At 53.4% G+C, this 22,757-nt stretch overlaps 1 protein-coding gene across 1 annotated transcript; it reads right to left on the bottom strand.

The window, feature by feature from the left end:
- Window positions 1-923: 923 nt before the first annotated feature.
- ID3 (inhibitor of DNA binding 3, HLH protein) lies at window positions 924-2,748 on the bottom strand. The gene is made up of 3 exons (XM_042015787.1): window positions 2,216-2,748; window positions 1,954-2,025; window positions 924-1,471 (listed from the first exon to the last, which is right to left on the bottom strand). Exons 1-2 carry the CDS (start codon window positions 2,534-2,536, stop codon window positions 1,969-1,971), a joined length of 378 nt encoding a protein of 125 aa, XP_041871721.1. The 5' UTR covers window positions 2,537-2,748; the 3' UTR covers window positions 924-1,471; window positions 1,954-1,968.
- Window positions 2,749-22,757: the final 20,009 nt, after the last annotated feature.

Here is a 22,757-nt window from a genome sequence, read left to right as displayed (position 1 = left end):
TGGGGGAAGGTTTGTATCACTCTGTGCTCCAAGACCCCCGTGTCTTCTCCCTCCTCTTCTTCCTTTTCCCACTTTGCAGTCCCTAACCCAGCTCCCCTAGATGCTGGAGCACCCTGGGAACACCCCAACGCCACAGGGCAGGACCCACATCATGCCTGGCCAAGCCCATGGCAGCAAAACCAGAGCCCAGCTACAGGGGATAAAGAGGATGCTGCTACAGGTGGGGGTGAAGTTAATTTAACTTCATCCCAGGCAGGCCAGCACCTTCCCCAGGGAGCATGATCTGGCTCCACAGCTGAGCCAGCCGCGGGTCACATCTGCTCCCGGGCCAAAGGGAAACCGCAGCATTACCCAAGGGGAGGGAAAAGCATTTCTGCTCCAAACACCCCTTTCCTGGGGTGTTGACCCCAGGGAGAACAGGCCAGGCAGGGACTGCTCTCTGGATATCACCTGGGGCAGCAGAAGCAGCCCAGAAACGCCTCTACTCCTATGGGGTGTATCCTGGGGGAGCAGCATCACCCCTTCCAGCCCGGTAGAAGCTCAAGTCCAACCTCAGGGCACCCAGTAGCCCATTTTCACAAGGCTAAAAGTGGAAAAAGCATGTTTTCCCGTCCTTTTCAGGGCTCCAGCTACACCTCCAGATGGTCCCCGGGGCTCAGCACCGTCTTCACTCCTTCCACATCAGATAAGCACAGCAGCACCCAAAATAGCTGGCAGCCACCTCGGCCAGGAGCCGGCAGCCCAGGGTTAATTCCTCCCATACCTGAGCTGACATTTCAACGCTATTACACAATTACGGAGATTCCTACAGTAACCCTAGAAGTTCCCATCAGAGTTTGGGAGGCTCCCACCCCCCAGGGGTTTGTTTTCCCACCCAGGGGTGCACCCCAACTCCCTCCACCCCACTGATGAGGGAAAAAAAATCAAAATGATCTGATTTTTATTATGTAAAAATGGTAACTTTTATAAAAAGTTTATAAAGCAAGTACAAGGCACATTCGCAGAAATTCACCTTCCTGCACAAAAGGTACAAAAAGATACTCTAGTATAGAGCTCCACAATACACGAGGCCGCGGCCCCAGAGAGTTTGGTTCATACTCGAGGATGTTTGTCCCCCCCTCCCCAAAACCCCCTAATCCCCACCCCACCATTCCATTAAACACCTTTAAAAAAAAAGGACTCGCTGCTATAATCCAAAAATATACAGACAACCTTCTCTTCATCGTCAGTCTATCATTAAAAATATCTCATGTGAGTTCGGGTCCAAAGCTGGGATGCTGAGCTCCGTGGGTGGGATGCTGGCGGTGGAAGGCTGGGGGGGTCGGAACCAGCCGCTCCCCGCTCGCGGTGCCCGGGCCCGGGGGAGGCGATGCCGGGGCCGGTAGGTCACAGACAGCCCGGCGCCACGGAGGAAGCTGCTATTTACCTCCGGCTGATAACGAACCAGGAACCGACACTCGCTGCCTGTTTGCTAATTGGCACCGGGAGAGGAGAGAAGAGAGGGGGAGGGAGGAAAAAGAATAATAGTGGTAATTAGTGTGGTGATAAGTGGGGTTGGGGATGGACATTTGGGAAGAGGGGGTGGGAGCCGGGAAACAAAGTTGCTCGGGGCCGGTATGTGGCCCCCGGTTGGGGATACTGGGGGTGGGTTGGTGCTGGTGGGGGACTGGAGTGCAGGTGGGAGACTTGGGGGGGGATTGCAGAAAGAGGAAGCACGCGTTTGCGTTATTGGGATCGGTATCGGTGGTGGGTTGGGGGAGGTGGACTGGGGTGCGGGTGGTGGGAAATTGGGGTGCGAGGGGGAATTGGGGAGAGGGGAGCATGGGTTGCTGGGGATCGGTCCCTGGGGATTTTGATGCTGAGGGGCGGGAGGGGGGCCCGGGAGGCCACCTGGGGTACGGACATATGGGGAGGAGCGGGCTGTGGATGGTGGTGATTGGGGGCGACACTCACCTGATGGCGGCGGCGTTAGTGACACAAACTTCTCTCGTCTTCGGTGGGGAGCTCTGAGGCGAGTTCAGCCGCCTGCGGAGAGAGTGGACAGGGCTTAAGATCACCCCGGCGGCTGCTGGTCCCCGTTCCTCCCCATTCCGCACCAACACACTCGGGGACCCTGCAGCAACCCCATATCTCGACGTATTATCACCTCCAACCTAACACACCCTCCCCAAATCGACGTACCCATCCCCCCCCCCCAGCCCGAAGCAACCCTTACCTTGAGGGAGAGTAGGGTGGCCTCGGAGGAGGGGTCGCGGCCCTTGGACCCCTCCTCCAGCACGATCTGGAGGTCGAAAATGTAGTCTATGACGTGCTGCAGGATCTCCACCTGGCTCACCTTGGTGCCTTGAGGGATGCCCGGCACCAGCTCCCGCAATTTGGAATAGCAGTCGTTCATATCGTAGAGCAAGTTCATGGGCTCTTCCAAGGCCGGGCTCTTGTTGTGGCTGCCCCGGGCGATGGCCAAACTCTGCTCCGAGAGGCAGCAAACGGCCTCGTAGCAGCTCCGGACGGAGCGCACCGGGCTGATAGCTTTCATGGTGGGCTCAGAACAGATCCGGAGATACAGAACGGGGGGTGCCTAGGAGGCTCAGAGGCTATCGCGGCACCGGGGGCCTTGCTGGGACCTCCGAGCACCAGCACCGCCAAAGCGGGCAGCTTCTTGAGAGCCTTGACTGCCACACCTCACACGCCAAACCTTCGGACCTCGCTGGCAGACTGGGGAGGCGACGGGGCCCCGCGCCGGCTTTATATAGGCAGCGCGACTTGACCGCGCCCACTGCATGCAAATTATGAACTACATAACCCACTTTTGTGTAAAATAACCATTAATCTCGTCCCTTTTATGTAAACAAATCCCTAAACCCCGCCCCCGAACGTGAATGAACATCAAACCCCGCCCCTACACCTAAATGAAGCCTTAAACGCCCTCTACCTCAGCCCTCCCGCTCCCCCCAGCCCCCCAAACTGACCCTTGATGGCCAGAGCGGCCCGACGGGGGATGACACGACCGCGCAGGTCCCCCTCCCCATGGCCGGACCCCCAAACCTCTTGGGGACTATCCTCCCCTAAACCCCTTCGACACCCCAACCCCAGCACCCCCAAACTGTCTTCCCCCCCCCCCCCCTTTTGCAGTGAATTCCCCCTATTTTTGGACGGGACGATGGGGTTTCCCCCCTCCCCACCTCCCTGTTTTAAGGAAATTAGTGCCGCCCTGTTCCTCAATCCGCTTCTCATCTGACCTCCAGACTTTCTGGCGTCAGGAATTATCTTGTGACCAGCAGAAAAAAATTAATTGCGGTAAAACTGAGGTTACGATGGAGAAACCAGATTTAGGTCAGCGCCTGCAAGAGGCCTGGAGGGTTTTTTATTCTGGAGGGGGGAGAGGAGATTTATAGGCAAAGGGGTTATCCCAGTAGAAGTGATGGGGGGGCGGGGGAGGGGGGGGGGGGGCGAGGATGAAGAAAACTGCCCTCCCGACCCATCGCTGCCTCAAAACTTACGGAATCAGAGAACGCCCATAGAAAAAGCCCAAAGCTGGAGCAATCTGGGGTCCCCAAGTGGGTGTCACTGTAGCGGGTGCCACGTGGAGGGGTCCCGCAGAAGTGACAGCCCCACAACACCCAGATTGTGAATCTGTATGAGCCCAAGGGGAAAAATCTCTCTGCCCCAAATATTGACTTCTATGGGATTTAGTTATGGGGGGTGTTATTGGGGCTTAGTTACGGAAGTGCAGGAAGGGAATGTTACAGCTGAGAGGGGGAGGGCACCCTGGGACCCTGCTCGGCCCGGGGGTCCCAGCTAATGAGGGGTGCAGGGGGGTGGGGGTACCGGCACCTGGACCAAATTACTCCTGCCCACGGCAGCGATTTATTCTAGATCTGCCCAAATCCCGGTTCGGTAGTGCTGGGGTTTATTTCCACGCCCTCAAAGGGGTCTGGGGACTGCAGGCTGGAGGACACCCCTCCTCCCCACATCTCCCCCAAGCCACGAACTGCTCAACAGCCCCCCCCCCAAAAAACCCTTGAATGTGGGGTCTGTTGCTTTCTGAGGTTGGATTATTTTTGTACCTTTTCTCTGCCAACCAACGCTCCCCCCCCCCATTAGGAATTTCCTGGGAAACTACCTCCGTGTAAAGGATGGCGGCTAGGGAAGAGGCATAATTGCTCTCATTAACCTGTTTTGGGGCAAGAGCCAACAACCAAACCCCCCTCCCCAAAAAATAAGAACAAAATAAAGTTAAAAAATAATTAAACATCTTTTAAAAAGAAATAATAAATGTAAAACTTAATGAAATTAACGCACATTTTAAAAATGCTTACAAAACATTTAAAAACTCTTTTCAGACCACCACCTGAATCCTTCTTACGACTTCCCCTCAACACAAAACAGCAGCGTACAGCCTCTGCTTATTCCCATACACCCCCTCTCATTTCCCAAGGGATGGGGGGGCGGCTGGGGGCGCCTGAAAGGCTTCAGAGGGACTCGGGGGGGAGCTTTTGTTTGCAGGGGGGTTTTGTTGGCGGCGGTTCCCACAGGCTCTGCCTGGGCGGCGGGACCCGCTGCCTTTGCCCAGCTGTGGCCCGGGCCCTCCAGCTGTGTTGATCTAACTCCCGGCCCCAGACAGCCTGGCGCCAGCCCTGCGCACGTCATGCATTCACAGAGGGATGCGTGGCCAAGGCAACCTCCTCCCCCCGCGCCCCCCCGCACCACCACGGCCACGCTGCCGCCATATTCCGGAGGGATTCATTCCAATCCTGGGTACCCCGAGTGCGTGAGAGGGCTGGGAGCACAGGGATGTTTTTATCCGATCACCCCAAGTTTGTGTCACGACCCCCCACCCCCCCGGATGGGTCACTTTTGACCTGGGGGGTCGCTTTTAGGGTGCTGTCACACTGGCAGCTCTGGGTTTGGGGTGTCTTCACGCAGCGGCTGCAGGGGGAGCGGATTTCTCGGCGTGGAGGAGAGAAAATGGGGGAGGAAGGGAGTGGGAATGCTCTGGAGCATGATGATTTCATGGTGAAAGGGCCCACACTGGGTGTTTTATTAAAACGAAAACTAAAACAAGTAGGAGAAAAAGCAAGACCTGAGATTATCCACCTCGGCAAGCACCCCAAAATGATACAAAGCTTCCCCAAGTCCCCTGGGGGAGGGGTGACCATGTACCCCCCTACAGCTCAGCCATTGCTCCCCACCACCTTCCCCCCTTTCCTGGGAACGGGCTGTAAATCCCAGGGGATTTGCCCACACAGCAAATACCTGCAGAGGTCCTCGCAACTTGCGGGGGTGGCTCACAAGCAGCTCCTTCCCCCCACCCCAAAATAATCTACCGCTTGGGCTTGGGTTGATTTTTTTTTTCCCTGAAATAAGTCGGTACAGGTGGCAGGATGTGCAGGATGTAACATGGAGCGGAAAGGGCCAGATTCGGCCTGGCTGCTGCGGGGCAGGGAGGGCAAGCGTGAGGGTCCCTGTGTCCCAGGGAAACACCACCAGCGTTTTGGGGGGAATTTCGTGAGTTTTGGAAGCTGGAGGCTGCCTGGAAGCGCTGGCTGTGGGGAAGGGAATTGGATGGGAGAGGGGAGGAACAGAGATGTGGCAGGGTGCCCAAGGCAGCTACAAAGGGAAGGGTTCTTCCCCAGGAGTCATCTGGATTCACTTTCAGATGGGGCTGAGGTATAAATCCCACTTACCAGGGATCTTTGGAGACCCTCAGGATCCTTCAAGAGCAAGGGAAGCTGGGGGACCTGGCTGGCTGTGCCCCGGCTCAGCACAACATGCGAACAAGAGCTCAGAGATTAATTCATTGATTTTTGGAGATGCTTCAAGCCAGCCCTGCAGACTGGGCACCCACATGGCATGGCACAGCAGTGATCCGAGGGAGTTTTGGTGCCGGAGAAGAAATCTAGATGGATGCTCAATGGGAAAAAAGGGATTCTAGCTTCTTAAAAGGGCTCTGAGATCTCTTTCCCACCTTATTCCCAAGGCCATGTTTGGCATGGGGAGGCAGTCCCAGTGGCATTTGGTGATCCTGCTGAACACTGGGTGGCAGCTCTCTCAACACCCCAATTCGTGCTGGGGCATTGGTCACACAGAGAATGTGCTGAAAGGTCCCCGTGAAGTTTGGCAAACCCTCCCTGTAGCCACAGTAACACCCGTATCTTGAGCTGTGATGTCCCAGATTTGGGGTGTTTCAGGATCAATGGGGATTATAAATTGGAGCTGGCAGACTTGGATGGACAGACGGACGGAAGCGTCCGCAGCCCACGCAGAAAGGAGCCCGGCCCCAGCCACCCATCTGCTCTGTGACTCAGTTTACCCCCCTCACCCACCACAGGCTAGAGCCAGACAATGCCAGAGGTTCCATAATGGGCCACGAACGGGGCTGGATGAGCAGACAAATCGCAGAGAATTAGGGGGGGAAACGGAGTGGCACCGCTGGAAATGTGCACCCAAAAAGCAGGAGTGAGGTGCCCCCCCACCCCTGTCACCAGGAGACTTGATCCGGCCCTGGGGAATGTGCGGCTGTTTGTGCAGGGGATTAGCCCCAGGGACCCCACCTCGGCCTGAGTGTCCCATCCCAACCCAGCCTGGAGGCAGCACCCAGGACACTCCCTGCTGGTGATCGTTAGGGACCAGAGTGAACCCCATGAGGCATTACCTTGTTCCAGAGTACTCAGGGGAGGGAGAGGAACGCTCTCATCCCTCTGGAGGGGAACCAGGAACCATGGCATTGGCTGCGGCCAAGCTGCTCGGTCACTGCCTATATCTCAGTTTCCCCGCATTTCCTCCCATACGAAGCCCAGTCAGGAGCAGAGCCACGTCTCCATCACCTTCAGAGCCAGAAGGAACCACGTATTCCCATGATGGGTCAGAGCTGCTTCTTCAAGGCAAACCCTGGACACCTCCATTCCCTGCGGAGGAGAGGCTGGGACACTCGGAACGTCTCCGGGTAGTTACCCAGAGCGGGGGGACACAGCAGGGCTGGGGGTCACGCAGGCCCAGGCAGTGTTGAGCAGGCAGTAGCAGCTGTTCCCAGCACTGGGATTCCCCACAGCTGCTTCCTGCTGCCCTATCTCACGGGAGCATCTGGGGGAGGCAGGAGCAGCGGCCACCCCCGGTGCTTCCTGCGCTGACCCCCCTGCCCCGGCCACCGTTCTCACCACCTCCCCCCAAGGCTGGACAGAGCCCCCCACTTCCCCTCCCCACCCCTGACACAGCAGCAGCCTCCCCGAGTCCCATCTGCACCCTGAGCGGTCTCTTCCCTCCCGTGACCCTTTTGGGGCACCCTCAGTATTTTGGAGGAACTGGAGCATCACATCCTCATGTTACCCCAAGGCGCCCAAGACTGATGATCTGCTCGTGCCACGTGTTCCCCATAACCCAGGCCCCAGTGAGGGGGGGGGAGTCCACATGGGTGCCCCCAGCAGGGTGGGTGCTGAGGTGCTGTGCCACTACTGTAGGTACACTCACAATTTGGTGCTCAGCCCCACCCCTTGTTCTGCTCCATTTTCCCTCCACCTTTTTGATTCCTCCCTCTCCAAATTGCATCCATCCAAGTTGCATCCCTGCAAAAGGAGGAGGAAGATGGGGCTGGGGGTGCAAAGGCTGCAGGTGTGAACAACCCTGCTTGCCCCCCTGGCTGCTGCAGGTGCAGAGACACTGGGCTGTCTCAGAGGAGCCAGGGCCCCGCTGCCACTGCCAGCGTGACAGCAAAGCAACTCCCACCTCCCACAATATCCTCCCAGGGCTGGGGTGCGGCAGCAGGGGGGCAGTGCGCACCCAAACCTGGCACCGCCTTTGCCACAGCCTCCCCCCAAACGTGGGGTACTGCAGCCCCGGCACGGTCCCAAGAGGGGAAACAGACATGGAGAAGAGGAGCCTAGCCTATGTTATGCAGGGGTCCCAGGAAGAATTTTGCTGCTCCCTGCAGCGCCCCCCCACCCCCTCCCTTTCGCAGCACCCCAAATTCCTCCCTGCAGGTCCTGCTGTGCTGCAGGATGTGGCTTTGCCAGGCTGCCTTATTACACTCAGAGACCGTTACAACTCATCACAGCCCCCACCCTGCGTTCCCCAGCCCTAAATCACACCAATAACCCTTCTCCAGAAAACCTGACACGCACCCTCAAAACCCTTAAACACCCCAGATCCTCTCCAAAACCCAGTATAAGCCCCTGGCCAAGCCATCCATCCCCACTACCCTCAGAAAGCCACATTGCACAGCATCACACGGAACAACTCCTCCATGGAAAAACATGGCGGGGTTGGGGGGAGAGATGTTTTATCTCGGCCCCCATCTGCCCCTAATAAGGCAGGTTTATTTTTAGTGGAGGTGAAAGCCGGAGCTACCAGCTCAAGAGCTTTTTCCACTCACATCTGCATTTGTACAATTTGGGTTTCCTGTCGTGGTTTCGGCGCTTTTCAAACCTGCCCAAATTGTTATTTTCTTTGCTCAGCAAAGAGCCCCACAGATCCCTCCCTCTGTACCCTCAGTATAAATATCTTGCCAGCATTCCCTCCCCAACCTCCCCTCTCTAACCTCCCCACTCATCTGGCTCCTGCCACCCCAATATCTCAGAATGGGATCCAAGCCTCCCCAGGGGGTTGGGATGCTGGTGAAAGTTCAGACTGAACCAAATAATTCCAGTCCTAGATTGTGCCTTTCCAGCCCCAGTGTGGGATGAGAAGCCACTCTTCAGACCCTGAGTAAGGAAACCGAGGCAGGGACGGTGTCAGTGCTGTAGTTTGTGGATGGGGCTCCCCAGCTTGTTTCCCCCCAGTGGCCTTTGGGCTGTGTGGCCGTGCCGGGTTTAAGCAGGAGTGGGGAGCAAAGGTGAGGGGGTGAGGCTTGTGCCCTCCCTCTGCTGGGAACCCACTCCATGGGGATGGGCCCAACTCATCCCAGGTGTGCCAGGGAACAGGGTAGGTCGGGCTTGGCACAGGCACTGGGAGAAGACACCTGGGTGTCTCCCCCAACTTCCTCTGACACACAGTTTCCATCCGCCCAGAGCAGATGCCACAGGAGGGGCAGTGGCAGGGTGAGGAAGGGCTCTTTCATCTCCTCTCCTCAAGCCACATCCCTGCAGGCCTCTGCAGGAAAGGGGGGACATGGGGCTTATCCCCTCAGTGTTCCTCCAAATCCACTGGAGCTGTGGCCATGCAATCCAAGGAGCCCTGAGGAGTCACCAAACTGGGGATCCCTGTTCCCAAATCCCAGTGCTGAGACTGTCCCTGCCTCGGTTTCCCCACTCAGGGTCTTAAAAGCAGCTTCTACCCTCTGGCTGGGAATGAAAGCCAAAATCCAGGCCTGGAACGATGTGGTCCAGCCCCAGTCTCCACCGGTTTTCTCCATCCTTTGGCTCCTCTCCTTATCCCATCCCCTGACTCCAGCAGCCGGGGAGAGGGGTGCAGGGGTTCCGGGGGAACAACTCACAAAGCCTTACATTTGGGCACCCCCATCCCAGTCATCCCCTGCCATGAAACCCCACGACAGATGCCCTGTCCAGCACTATTCTTTGGTATGACGAGGATGCTGGAGTGCAAGGCTGAAGGCAAGGGTCCCTTGTCCCCTGTTCCTCTCCCCAGCTCCCTCTACAGAGCCGGCTGCCGCAGCAGCTGTAGTTCCAGGTGCCAGAAGCTGACCTGTGCTCTCTTTCTCACTGCTTTTAGTTCATTTTTTCACTCTCTGTTGACCCAGGGAACTTCACTTTCTACAAAAATGTCCCAGTGTGTGTCCCCGCTGCGGGACTGGGGACAAGTCCCATGCCGGGCTCGGCGCCTGTGATATGGAGATGTGATGGCACCCTCTGTGCTCCCATCCACGGAGTTGGGGGAACATCCAGCACCCAGCAAGGGTGTGGGAGCCAGAGGTCACAGCATGTAGCACCTGTGGATACACGTACGGGTATATATGGAAGCCGTACGGCCCCGTCCATGTATGTAGGTGACCTGTATGTCCCTGAACACGCCCACACTCATCCCTTCTGCCCCCGTGTGCCACCCCCACCTGGACGGGTACGTGCTATGTTTTGTGTGCGCACGCACGTACCGTATGTACAGCTCGTACCGTAAGTGCCGTGTAGGCACGCACTCGCTGCGCCGCTGCTGCCCGGCACTGCCACCTGGTGGGACAGCGCGGCACTGCAGCCGCCGCCCGACGGCGCCCACGGACACACGGACGCGGACCCGCAGACAAACGGACACACAGACACGGCATACATGGACACACAAACGCGTAGACACGGACACATGGACATGGCCTCCACAGACACAGCTCCCCCGCCTCCGGACTGCAGCCACATGCCTCTGCCCCAACAATAATCAGCAACCCCAGGGGCCTCGTGGACCACCCAGCTCCACCCAGTCCACCCCCTATCACCAAGCGAGGCTCAGCCCCCAATATCCTCCCCTGTGGCAGACCACAGGCTCACCTCCCCCAAACAGCACCCATGGGTGTGTTCCCCCCAACCTACCGACCCCCCAGAACCCCCACCAGCTACAACCACAGGGTTAGGGTTAGGCATTTGGGCCGGAGAGTTGCAGCTGAGAAAAAAGGATGGAGTAAGCCTGCTTCCTGGATGTACAGGGAAAGATTGAGTAGCAGGCAAAGGGAGTATTTATAAACTATATCAATATTTCACTGAAGTTCAGGGTGGACCAGCGACAGGGGCACTCGGGTTCAGTCTAAGCCTGTCACGATTAGCCATAAAAAAACCCAGTCAAACCCCTGGCCCCCGAAGGGAAGCATCAAACACTTCAACAGAAACACAATTCGGTAATGATCGTGGAGGAAAAATTACCAGTGATCGCTTACAATCTGTGGGCAATTTCCTCAGTAGTTATAAACCTAGGACATAGGGAATTTTGGAGGCAGGATCCCCGTTTTGGCCACGGGCACCCGGATGAGAAGACCAGTTCTTTTCCACGGAAAGGAAAGCCCGGCCACCCTGGTGGTTCAGGAGCAGACAGCGGGCCATGTAGGGGAGGGAACGACCGGCAGGACCTTTCTCCACCTCACCCCTCGCTCCGAGGTGCGGCAGCTCCAGACGCGACCAGCCGCTTTCAGAGGGTTACCCGGGCACACCTGCGTACGGAGCTGCTGGTCCAGAGGGGCCACCGGGGGCATCCCGAGCGTCCCCTCAGGAACAATGGTTGGAGCATCCAGCAGGGGCCACGGAGCATCGCTTCAAGAAAACGCCCAGGGAAAAGCCCTTGTTGCCAAGGGGCAGCACCTGAGCAGGCGGGGCAGCGTGTGGGGTCCCAGGGAGAAACTTTCAACTCCCCCCTTTCATCTTGTCGGTCCCTCCCCACAGTCCCCAGAAAAGAAAGGGGTGATGAGGAGAAAAGGGGCTTAAATTGAGGAAAAAAAATTCCTTTTCCATAACTGTCTGTGTTGAAATTGAGGGGGAATTCCCTTCCCTTGCAATTTTAATGGCAACAATTAAAGGAAGCCCTGCCTTTTCTATGCTTTTAATGGTATCAACTGACAGGGAATCCCCATTTTCCACTATTTTTCAGTTTAAATGGAAAGGGAAAACCTTGATGATGCTATATTATGGGTTTGAATTACACCCCCCATTTTCATTGACCTAAGGCTTAAATTGAGGGCAAAGTCCAGTTGTCCCTCCTTTTTAAGCATTTGAATTGAGGGGAAAATCCCCCTTTTTCCATCATTTAAGAGATTTAAAGTGAGGAAAACCCCATCTTTTTCCAATATTTTAGGGAGTTAAATTAAAGAGGAGAAGCCATTTATTTGCCATTGTATCACTTTAAGTAGAGGTAAAGACCCTCTGTTCCCTCATTTTAAAGGGTTCAGTTGAAGGAAGCTCTCCCTTTTTGAGCATTTTAGGGGTTTAAATCTGCATTTCAGGGCACGCCTACCCACACCCCAGTAGCAAATATCACACAGGAGCAAGCCCGGGACATACATAACCTAACGCCACCCAGGAGTCTGTTAATAATTTTTCTTATTTTTATTTATAATGCATATAGCCCTAATTAGATGTCCCAAAGAGAGTTACACCATTCGTATCATTGCTATTCTTCTCCACCCTAATTAGCCACATATGGGATACTACTTAGTAATCACTAAAGAATAGCTATGCCAGTTAACAACCAATTATCCAACTTAGCTATACTATCAAAACACAAAGTCTTATTTCTTACCAGTTATCTGCCATTTAGCTCGAAGTAAAGGCAAAAAAAAAAAGCATCATCATTTCTCTGAAGAGTTTTCTTCTCTATTAAGCCCTTTACTTGCCTTGAATTTCAGCCAGAGGAGCCAAACAGCAGCAGCTCCTCTGAGGGCTTTTATACCTTGTGGTATTTGCCTCCTCCCTTTTCCTGGGCATCGTGGGAAATAGAGGCGGGCCTGGCCAGGGGTACATTAACCCCAGCCTTTGCTGCAGCCATTTATTCACTCTCTGGGGTTGACTGGGATAAGAGGTCTCCTCTCACTTCAGTGAAGGGGGTCTTTTAGCTTATCTCAGCTTTTTTTTTTTTTGCCTTTTTTTTTTTTTTTTTTTTTCCCCCCTCCTCCTTCCTCTAGTAGATGCTTTTGACCTTTAAAGCACTAGAGGCTTTGAAGACACCATGAAGAGGATAGCATGCAACACAGGGAGTATTTAAGCTCATGATTTTGGGTTGAGTGTTCAAGGGTGGTAAGGTGCTTTTATAATTTTGGTGTAGTTTTTGTTTTTGGTTTTTTTTTTTTTGGAGTATCATAACTTCCAGGTTGCATTGAGTACAAAGCTTCAAATTTATTCAGCACATTCATCATGTTATCAAAGGGACTTGCCCTGTGTCGAAGATGACATCCAAAACTGAGCTTTCCGGTAGGTAAGCTGTGGGTCGCATCCAGGAGAGGGAGCGTGAGCAGGGTGACCGGTTTAGGAAGTGCCAGGAGGGGTTTTGAAAGCTGCACGATGGGGAAAAAGGTGTCCATTTGGGGCCCCCCAAGGCTTTCCCTCAGGTACACCAGATCCATTTACATGTCTTAAAGCACACAAATGCATGTACCACGCTCATAGAAACACCATGTAAGTTTGTCCCTTGCTAACCCAGGCGTGTGCTGAAATAACAGCCATAGCATTTGACTCGGGACAAAGCTAGAGACTCGAGGACCTGGGTGCACTTAAGAGAGGGTGAGTAGCTGAATTGCTGGGACTTAGCCCCTATGCTGCTCAACTTGGGCATTGATTTTAGTTTTCTTTATCTTAGCTGACTGAGAGGCTAACCTAGCTATCACAGGACCTGCCAAGGAGAACTCATTTTGCATCCAAAGAGGATTCATGTTGCCATCCGAAAGATAAGTTGGGGGCTTTGACTCAGAGACGGGATCATAGTAGGGTAGCGGAGTGGAAATTCCTGGGAGAGATTTAATAATTAGTGCCATCCGGGTAGCCTTCAGTAACAGCTGAGGAGTTGTGGCAAATCGGGGAGGGAGGGGGGAGGAGGAGCGAGGGTCCACTCAAGTTTCAGCAATGCCACATCACCGCATCTCCTCTTTACCCAGGTATACCCTGCATTGATGGCGTCGGCCTCGGAGCATGGCCAAAGCATGCGGCCCGAGGACCCGGGCCCTCTTAGGAGATAGTGAGTAGCAGAATTGTTGGGGTTTGGCCAATGTGCCACTGAATTCATGTACTGATATTTGGTTTTCTTTATTGTGGCCGACTAAGAGAAAACAGCCTGGCAGGAACTTCCCAGATGGTAAGAGGTGGTCGTCTTTTGCGCCTGAGGCAGATTCACATCCCCAGACATCCAAGAGATAAGTCCAGGGCTATGACCCATGGAGGGAATGAAAGCGGGGTGTCAGGTTAGGACTTGCCAGGAGGGATTTTTGAGTCAGCTTTGGAGATGGGGATATCCAAGAAGGGCCCCATAAAGGGAAAGTCTCGCATTTGATCACAATGCCGAGGTGCGCAGGGCAGAGCAGCCCTAGTGGATGTTGTGTCACTTGTCTATCGTGCGTTCCGTATCTTTGGGGCATCTCGTGTTGCGGGTCTTTTGCCTTAGCCCTTCGATGTGCTTGTGGTTATTCTTCTCGCCGAGAGTTTTGTCTCTTCGTTTGTCATCTCCTGTGTCACGGGTGCCTGCATGGGTTTGGCCTGGAGCTGCTCTGCCCTGCTGCATAGTCCAGCATATAGGTGTAATAGAACAAGGCCCAGGGGCTTGAAATTTGTAATGTAGGGTGTAATTTGGGCTCTAGGTAATATTCCTAGATTAACAACTCCAGCCATCTTGTGTCATCATGCAGCCCTTTGACTTTTGTCATAACTTTCTTTCAACTGCAGACGGGTTAAATCCGTGGCAGAGCGCCCTGGACTGGGTGAGGGGGTTCCCACAGGAAGGTCAGTCACCATTTGTGTTTGTGGGGCAACTGTAAATGGTGGCTATGTTACAGCATTGTTCTTTGTCCTTATTTTTAGGAGGTAAAGCTGGATCTCAGCTGTCAAGGTGAAGTGAGCAAGGTAAGCAGTGATGGGTGGACTGAAATGGTTGTTATTCCTTGGGTGCCAAGTTCTGGTACTCTAAGCTTAAAGCATTCACTGTCATTTGTGTGTTGTAGGCGGTCCACTTGTATTACGCCGAACCCCCTCACCGACAGGATGATGGACCTGGTTTGCCGGCCTTGTGAGCCCTCCAGAAGTATTACAGGACTCTGCCATGAAGCCTTTACCTTTTCCACTTGCAGGTGCTGTCTGGGTAACCTTTGGCAATGGCTGAGAAGTTGCAGTGAGTCGGGGAGGGAGGAAAAGCGGGGGTCCACTCAAGTTTCAGCAATGCCACATCACCTCGTCTCACCTTAACCCAGGTATATCCTGTGATGATGGCGTCGGCCTCGGAGCGTGGCCAAAGCGTGCAGCCTGAGGACCGGGGCCTTCTTAGGAGATGGTGAGTAGCAGAATTGTCGGGTTTTGGCCGATGTGCCACTAAGTTTGTGTACTGATGTTTGGTTTTCATTATTGTAGCTGACCAAGACAGGAGGAACTTCCCAAACAGCGAGGTGGCCTTCTGTTGCACCCGAGGCAGATTCACATCCCCAGATGTCCGAGAGATAAGTCGAGGGTTATGACCCACAGAGGGGATGAAAGCAAGGTGCTGGGTCAGGACTTGCCAAGAGGGATCTTTGAGTCAGCTTTGGAGACAGGGATGTCCAAGAAGGGGCCCCTTAGCCCACAAAAAGGGAAAGTCTCACTTTTGATCACAATGCCGAGGCGGACAGAGCAGTCCTGGTGCGTGTCATGTCACTTGTGTATTGCATGTTTTTTGTCTTTTGGGCATCTTGTGTCTTATATCTTAGCCCTTTGAGGGGCCAGCTTATCGGGAATGCCGGGTGTCATCCTTAGCATCTCTGCATTCCCCAGCCGGGTGCTGGTACCATCAATCCTTTGACTGACAAGCTTGGATGTGCCTCGGAATTGTGTCTCTCTTTGGAAGCGTTGAGTCAGAGGTCTTTTACGGTATTGTTCTGAGCTGTATTCACAGCTGTGCACCGCAATGATCCATTAGAGCGGATTAGGACTTGTCAGAATGTGAAGTGTGGTAGAGGGTTCTGACTGTATGATTCTCAGGCATCCATCTTTGTGGTTCTTGGAATAAGCACTTCTTCTGCCAGGGTTCTTTGAGCCTCATCGGCTCACCGTCGGCCTTGCCTAGGTCATCTCACTCAGCATTCTCTCGGTCCTTGTGATCATTCTTCTTGCCAAGAGTTTTCTCTCTTCATTGCATCTCCTTGTTTGTCATTTCCGTGTCATGTGTATTTGGCCCGGAGCTGCTCTGCCCTGCTGCATAGTCTGGCATGTAGGTGTAAGAGAACAAGGCCCAAGGCTTTGAAATTTGTGATGTAGGGTGTAGTTTGGGCTCTAGGCAATATTCCTAGATTGACACAGGATGGCTGGAGCTGTGAAGTTATTATGCAGCACTTTGACTTTTGTCATAACTTTCTTTCAGATGCAGATGGATTAAATTCTTGGCAGAGCACCAGGTGAGGGGGTTCCCACAGGAAGGTCAGTCACCATTTGTGTTTGCGGGGTGAGTGTAAATGGTGGCTATGTTACAGCATTGTTCTTTGTCCTTATTTTTAGAAGGTAAAGCTGGATCTTATCCGTCAAGGTCAAGTAAGCAAGGTAGGTGGTGACCGGTGGAAGGAAAAAGTTGTTATTCCTTGGGTGCCAGGTTCTGGTACAGCTCTAAGCATCCATTTTCATTTGTGTGTTGTAGGCGGTCCACTTGTATTATTCCGAACCCCCTCACTGGCAGGATGACGGACCCGGTTCGCCACCCTCGTGAGCCCTCCGGAAGTATTACGGGACTCTGCCATGAATCCTTTACCTTTTCCATGTGAAGGTACCATCCAGGTAGCCTTCAGCAATGGCCGAGGAGTTGCTGCGAGTCTGGGAGGGAGGAGGAGCAGGGGTCCACTCAAGTTTCAGCAATGCCACATCACCTCATCTCCTCTTTACCCAGGTATATCCTGCGTTGATGGCGTCGGCCTCGGAGCGCAGCCAAAGTGTGCGGCCTGAGGACCGGGGCCTTCTTAGGAGATGGTGAGTAGCAGAATTGTCGGGGTTTTGGCTGATGTGCCCCTAAGTTCCTGTACTGATGTTTGGTTTTCATTATTGTAGCTGACTAAGAGACAACAGCCCGGCGATGGTAAGAGCTTCTAGGACGGCAAGGCGGCCTTCTTTTGCACCCGAGGCAGATTCACATCCCCAGATGTCCGAGAGATAAGTCAAGGGGATGAAAGTGGGGTATCAAGTCAGGGCTCACCGGGAGGGATTTTTGAGTCAGCTTTAGAGACGGGGATATGCAAGAAGCGGCCCCTTAGCCCACATAAAGGGAAAGTCTCACATTTGATCACAATGCTGAGGTGCACAGGGCAGAGCAGTCCCAGTGCATGTTGTGTCACTTGTCTATTGTATATTCTGTGTCTTTTGGGTATCTTGTGTCCTATATCTTTCCCTTAGCCCCTCAATGTGCTTGTGGTCATGCTTTTTGCCGAGAGCTTTCTCTCCTCGTTACATCCCCTCGTTTGTCATCTGCTGTGTCATGGGTGCCTACATGGGTTTGGCCCAGAGCTGCTCTGTCCTGCTGCATAGTCTGGCATATAGGTGTAATAGAACGAGGCCTGGGGACTTGAAATTTGTAATGTAGGGTGTAATTTGACCTCTAGATGATATTTTGACACAAGATGGCTGGAGCTGTTAAGTTCTCATGCAGCACTTTGACTTTTGTCATCACTTTCTTTCAGATGCAGACGGATGAAATCTGTGGCAGAGCGCCCCAGACTGGGTGAGGGGGTTCCCGCAGGAAGGTCAGTTGCCGTTTGTGTTGGCAGGGCAAGTGTAAATGGTGGCTGTGTTAGAGCGTTGTTCTTTGTCTCTGTTTTTAGGAGGTAAAGCTGGATAGCAGCAGTCAAGGTGAAGTGAGCGAGGTAAGCGGTGACCGGTGGAAAGGAAAAGTTGTTATTCCTTGGATGTCAAATTCTGGTACAGCTCGTAGCATCCATTGTCATTTGTGTTTTAGGGAGTCCCCTTGTATTATGCTGAGCCCCCTTGCCGATTGGCTGATGGACCCAGCTCGCCGCCCTCGTGAGCCCTCTGGGAGTGTTATGGGACTCTGTGACAAAGCCTTTACCTTTTCCATGTGAAAGTGCTGTCAGGGTAGCCTTGGGCAATGGCTGAGCAGTTGCAGTGAGTTGGGGAGGGAGGGAGGAACAAGGGTCCACTCAAGTTCCAGCAGTGCTGCATCACCTTGTCTCCTCTTAACTCAGGTATACCCTGCGTTGACAGCGTTGGCTTCGGAGTCTGGCCCGAGAACCCCGGCCTTCTTAGGAGACGGTGAGTGGCAGAATTGATGGGTTTTAGCCGAGGTGCCACTAAGTTTGTGCAGTGATGTTTCTTTGGTTTTCTTTATTGTAGCCGACTAAGAGAGGACAGCCCAGCGACGGGAGGAGCTTCCCAGACGGTGAGGCAGTCTTCTTTTGTACCCGAGGCGGATTCGCATCTCCAGCTGTCCGAGAGACAAGTTGATGGCTGTGACCCAGAGAGGGAATGAAAGCGGGGTGCTGGGTTGGGACTTGCTGGGAGGGATTTTTGAGTCAGCTATGGAGTTGGGATACCCAAGAAGGGGCCCCTTAGGCCCCATAAAGGGAAAGTCTCACTTTTGATTACAATGCTGATGTGTGCAGAGCAGAGGAGTCCCGGTGCGTGTCATGTCACTTGTCTCTTGTGCATTCTCTGTCCTTTGGGCATCTCGTGTCTCATGCCTTCTGCGTTAGCCCTTCGATGTGCTTGCGGTCACTCTTCTCACCGAGAGTTTTCTCTCCTCATTTATCATCTGCTGTGTCACGGGTGCCTGCATGGGTTTGGCCTGGAGCTGCTCTGCCCTGCTGCATAGTCTGGCCTATAGGTGTAATAGGACAGGGCCTGGGGACATGAAATTTGTAATGTAGGGTGTAGTTTGACCTCTAGATGGTATTCCTAGGTTGACACAAGATGGCTGGAGCTGTTAAGTTCTCATGCAGCACTTTGACTTTTGTCATCACTTTCTTGCAGATGCAGATGGATGAAATCTGTGGCAGAGCACCCCAGACTGGGTGAGGGGGTTCCCGCAGGAAGGTCAGTTGCTGTTTGTGTTTGCAGGGCAAGCGTAAATGGTGGCTGTGTTAGAGCGTTGTTCTTTGTCTCTGTTTTTAGGAGGTAAAGCTGGATAGCAGCAGTCAAGGTGAAGTGAGCAAGGTAAGCAGTGACGGGTGGAAAGAAGCAGTTGTTATTCCTTGGGCGCCGAGTTCTGGTACAGCTTGTGGCATCCATTGTCATTTGTGTTTTAGGCAGTCTGCTTTTATTCTCCCAACCAACTGGCCGACAGTCCCAGCTTGCCACCCTCGTGAGCCCTCTGGAAGTAGTATGGGACTCTGTGATGATGTCTTCACCTTTTCCATTCGAAGGTCCTTTTTGTGCAGCCTTCGGCAATGGCCGAGGAGTTGCGGCGAGTCAGGGAGAGAGGGAGGAGGAGTGAGGGTCCACTCAAGTTTCAGCAATGCCACTTCACCTTGTCTCCTTTTAATCCAGGTATACCCTGCGACGACAGTGTCAGCCTCGGAGTACGACCAAAGCATGTGGCCTGAGGACCCCGGCCTTCTTAGGAGATAGTGAGTAGCAGAATTTTTGGTTTTGGTCTGCGTGCCACTAAGCTTATGCACTGATGTTTGTTTGGTTTCCTTCATTTTAGCCGACTAGGAGACAACAGCCCGGTGGTGGTAGGAGCTTCTTGTATGGCGAGGTGGCCTTCTTTTGCACCTGAGGCAGATTCACGTCCCCAAACATCCTAGAGATAAGTCGAGGCCTGCGATCCACAGCAGGGGTGAAAGCGGGGTGTCAAGTTGAGATTTTTGAGTCAGCTTTGGAGGTGGGGATACCCAAGAAGGTGCCCCTTAGGCCCCATGAAGTGAAAGTCTTGCTTTTGATCACAATGCCGAGGTGCGCAGGGCAGAGCAATCCTGGTGCGTGTTGTCACCTGTCTATTGTTACGTTCTGTGTCTTTTGGATGTCTTGTGTCTTCTGCCTTAGCCCTTCGATGTGCTTGCAGTCGTTCTTTTTGCAGAGTTTTCTGTCCTTGTCATGTCTCCTCATTTGTCATCTCCTGTGTCACGGGTGCTTGCACGGGTTTGGCCCGGAGCTGCTCTGCCCTCCTGCATAGTCTGGCATGTAGGCGTAATAGAACAAGGCCTGGGGACTTGAAATTTGTAATGTAGGTTGTAGCTGGGCTCTAGATGATATTCCTAGATTGACATGAGATGGTTGGAGCCGTGAAATTCTCATGCATCCCTTTGACTTTTGTCATCACTTTCTTTCAGATGCAGATGGATTAAATCTGTGGCAGAGCACCCCATACCGGGTGAGGGGGTTCCTGCAGGAAGGTCAGTCACTGTTTGTCTGTGCTGGGCAAGCGTAAATGATGGCTATGTTATAGCACTGTTCTCTGTCTTTATTTTTAGAAGGTAAAGCTGGATAGCAGCAGTCAAGGTGAAGTGAGTGAGGTAAGTGGTGACCAGTGGAAGGAAAAAGTTGTTATTGCTCGGGTGCTGAGTGCCGGTACTCTAAACTTTAAGTAGCCATTGTCATTTGCGTGTTTTAGGCAGTCCACTTGTATTATGCCAAATCCCCTCACCAACCGGCCGACAGAGCCGGCTCGCTGCCCTTGTGAGCCCTCCCAAAGTGTTATGGGACTCTGCAATGAAGCCTTTACATTTTCTGTTCCAAGGTGCCTTGCGGGTGACCTTTGGCAATGGCGGAGCAGTTGTGGCGAGTCGGGGAGGGAGGCAGGAGGAGCGAGGGTCCCCTCAAGTTCAAGCAATTCCACAGCACCTTGTCCCTTCTTAACCCAGGCATACCCCGCAATGATGGCGTCTGCCTCAGAGCGTGGCCGAAGTGTGCTGCCAGAGGACCCCGGCCTTCTTAGGAGATGGTGAGTAGCAGAATTGTCAGGCTTTGGCTGACGTGCCACTAAGTTCATGTACTGATGTTTGGTTTTCTTCATTGTAGCCGACTAGGCGATGGCAGGAACTTCCCGGACAGCGAGGTAGCCTTATTTTGCACCTGAGGCGGATTCACATCCCGGACGTCCGAGAGATAAGTCGAGGGTTACGACCCACAGAGGGGATGAAAGCAGGGTGCCGGGTCGGGCCTCGCCGGGAGGGATTTTTGAGTCAGCTTTGAAGGCAGGAATGTCCAGGAACGAGCCCCTTAGGCCACCTAAAGGGCAAGTCTCACTTTTGATCACAATGCCGAGGTGAGCAGAGCAGTCCCAGTGTGTGTCACTTTTCTATTGTATGTTCTGTGTCTTTTGGGCATCTGCTGTTGCAGGTCTTTTGCCTTAGCCCTTTGAGGTGCTTATTGGAAATGCTGGGTGTTATTCTTAGCATCTCTGCTCTTGGTGCTCCTCGGCCTGGTGCCGATACCATCGATCCTTTGATGCGAGAGCTTGGAGGCGCATCAGAATTGCATCTCTCTTTAGAAGCGTCGAGTTGGATGTCTTTTACGGTCTTGTTCTGAGCTGTATTCACAGCTGTATGCCGCAACGATCCATTATAGCGGATTAGGACTTGTCAGAATGTGAAGTGTGGTAGAGGGTTCTGACTGTATGATTCTTGGGCATCCGTCTTTGTGGTTCTCAGAATAAGTCCTTCTTCTGCCAGGGTTCTTCGAGCCTCGTCGGCTCACCGTCGGTCTTGCCTAGGTCATCTCATTCCTCGTTCTCTCGGTCCTTGCAATCGTTCTTCTCGCCGAGGGTTTTCTCTTCATCGCATCCCCTCCTTTGTCCTTGCCTGTGTCACAGGTGTCTGCATGAATTTGGCCCGGAGCTGCTCTGCCCTGCTGCATGGTCTGGCATATGGGTGTAATAGGACAAGGCCTGGGAATGTGTAATTTGTGATGTAGGCTGTAGTTTGGCCTCTAGATGATATTCCTAGGTTGACACAAGATGGCTGGAGCTGTTAAGTTCTCATGCAGCACTTTGACTTTTGTCATAACTTTCTTTCAGATGCGGAGGGATTAAATCTGTGGCAGAGCGCCCTGGACCGGGTGAGGGGGTTCCCACAGGAAGGTCAGTCACCATTTGTGTTTGTGGGGCAAGTGTAAATGGTGGCTGTGTTACAGCATTGTTCTTTGTCTTGATTTTTAGGAGGTCAAGCCAGATCTCAGCCATCAAGGTCAAGTGAGGGAGGTAGGCAGTGACCGGTGGACTGAACTAGTTTTTCTTGCTCAGTTATCAATTTCTGGTGCAGCTCTAAGCATCTGTTATTTTTTGTGCATTTTAGGTGGTCCACTGGCAAGATGTCCCAGTCTGGGATGCTGGCAGCCAGGTGGGTGCAAGCTTAAGGTATAGGTGCAGTGTACTTTAATTGGAGGGGGGAGGTTGTGATTTCAAAGTCTTTCAGGACGTTTTTTTGCTTTGTTTCTTTGCAGGTGCTGTTGCTGCTGCCTTGGACATGCCAAGAAATAGAGACAATCAGGTGAGTTGGCCTTTAAGTGGGGCAAGTAATAGGTGAGCGGTATGTGGCGGTGTGCTAAGCATGTACCTTTTTGCTTTGCAGGTATTTTCCGGGCCGCCTCTGGAATCGGATGAAGATTTGAGGTGAGCCGGGGTACAGGTGCGGAGGACCCCCCGGGGATTAATATTCTCGAGGGCCACAGTGATGTTTTCTGTTTTGTTGTCTTAGGTACCATGAGCAGCTGCGGAGCCGAAGTTTGGAAGCGGCAGGTAAGCGATGAGCCTCGGCCCTTAGGAGGGAGGGAGGCCTTGCGGAAGGGGTCGCTTTTGGGACGTCTCATTGCGGTCTGAATTTTTTTTCTGAATTTTTGCAGCCACCGAAACAGACCCTGGGGACTGTATCAACATCCATGGCGCCCGTGTGTTCATTTCCATTGAGGATGGATTTTGTCGGCTCGTCTTCCAAAAGCTAGGTGTTGGGACCGGTGGTGGGGACAAGGGAAAACCCTTTGGAATTGCAGGAGGCAATTTGAAGTTAGCTTAGAGGAGAGGGCTGTAGCGGGATAGGCCCCTTGGAAGTAAAGGGAGAGGGTTTCTCCTCAGCATCGCCTGACCTTTTGCCGGGCAGGACGGTTCCGACCCGTCTCCGTGTTCTCACGAGCTTCATGTCATCGGCCTTCTCTGAGTCTCGATGTCATTGCGGATCTTTTTGCCTGAGGAGCTCGCCTTTGGGTCCAGAGCGATCGCCCCGGTCCCCTAGCCGTTGT

The sequence above is a fragment of the Corvus kubaryi genome, unplaced genomic scaffold, assembly GCF_017639235.1.
Source record: "Corvus kubaryi isolate FWS band 111438036 unplaced genomic scaffold, C.kubaryi_AGA036_p1.0 split3-37304, whole genome shotgun sequence".
Classification (NCBI taxonomy): Eukaryota; Metazoa; Chordata; class Aves; order Passeriformes; family Corvidae; genus Corvus; species Corvus kubaryi.
The sequence above is the reverse complement of the archived record's forward strand: the minus strand, read 5'-3'. Positions and strand labels throughout refer to the sequence as shown.

What these genes read in the sequence shown, in the direction of transcription:
- ID3 (XM_042015787.1), bottom strand. Translation starts at nt 2,536, where the DNA reads ATGAAAGCTATCAGCCCGGTGCGCTCCGTCCGGAGCTGCTACGAGGCC. An exon ending in CCACCCTACTCTCCCTCAAG is followed by an intron (nt 2,026 to 2,215) that starts GTAAGGGTTGCT and finishes CTCTCTCCGCAG; the next exon opens with GCGGCTGAACTCGCCTCAGA.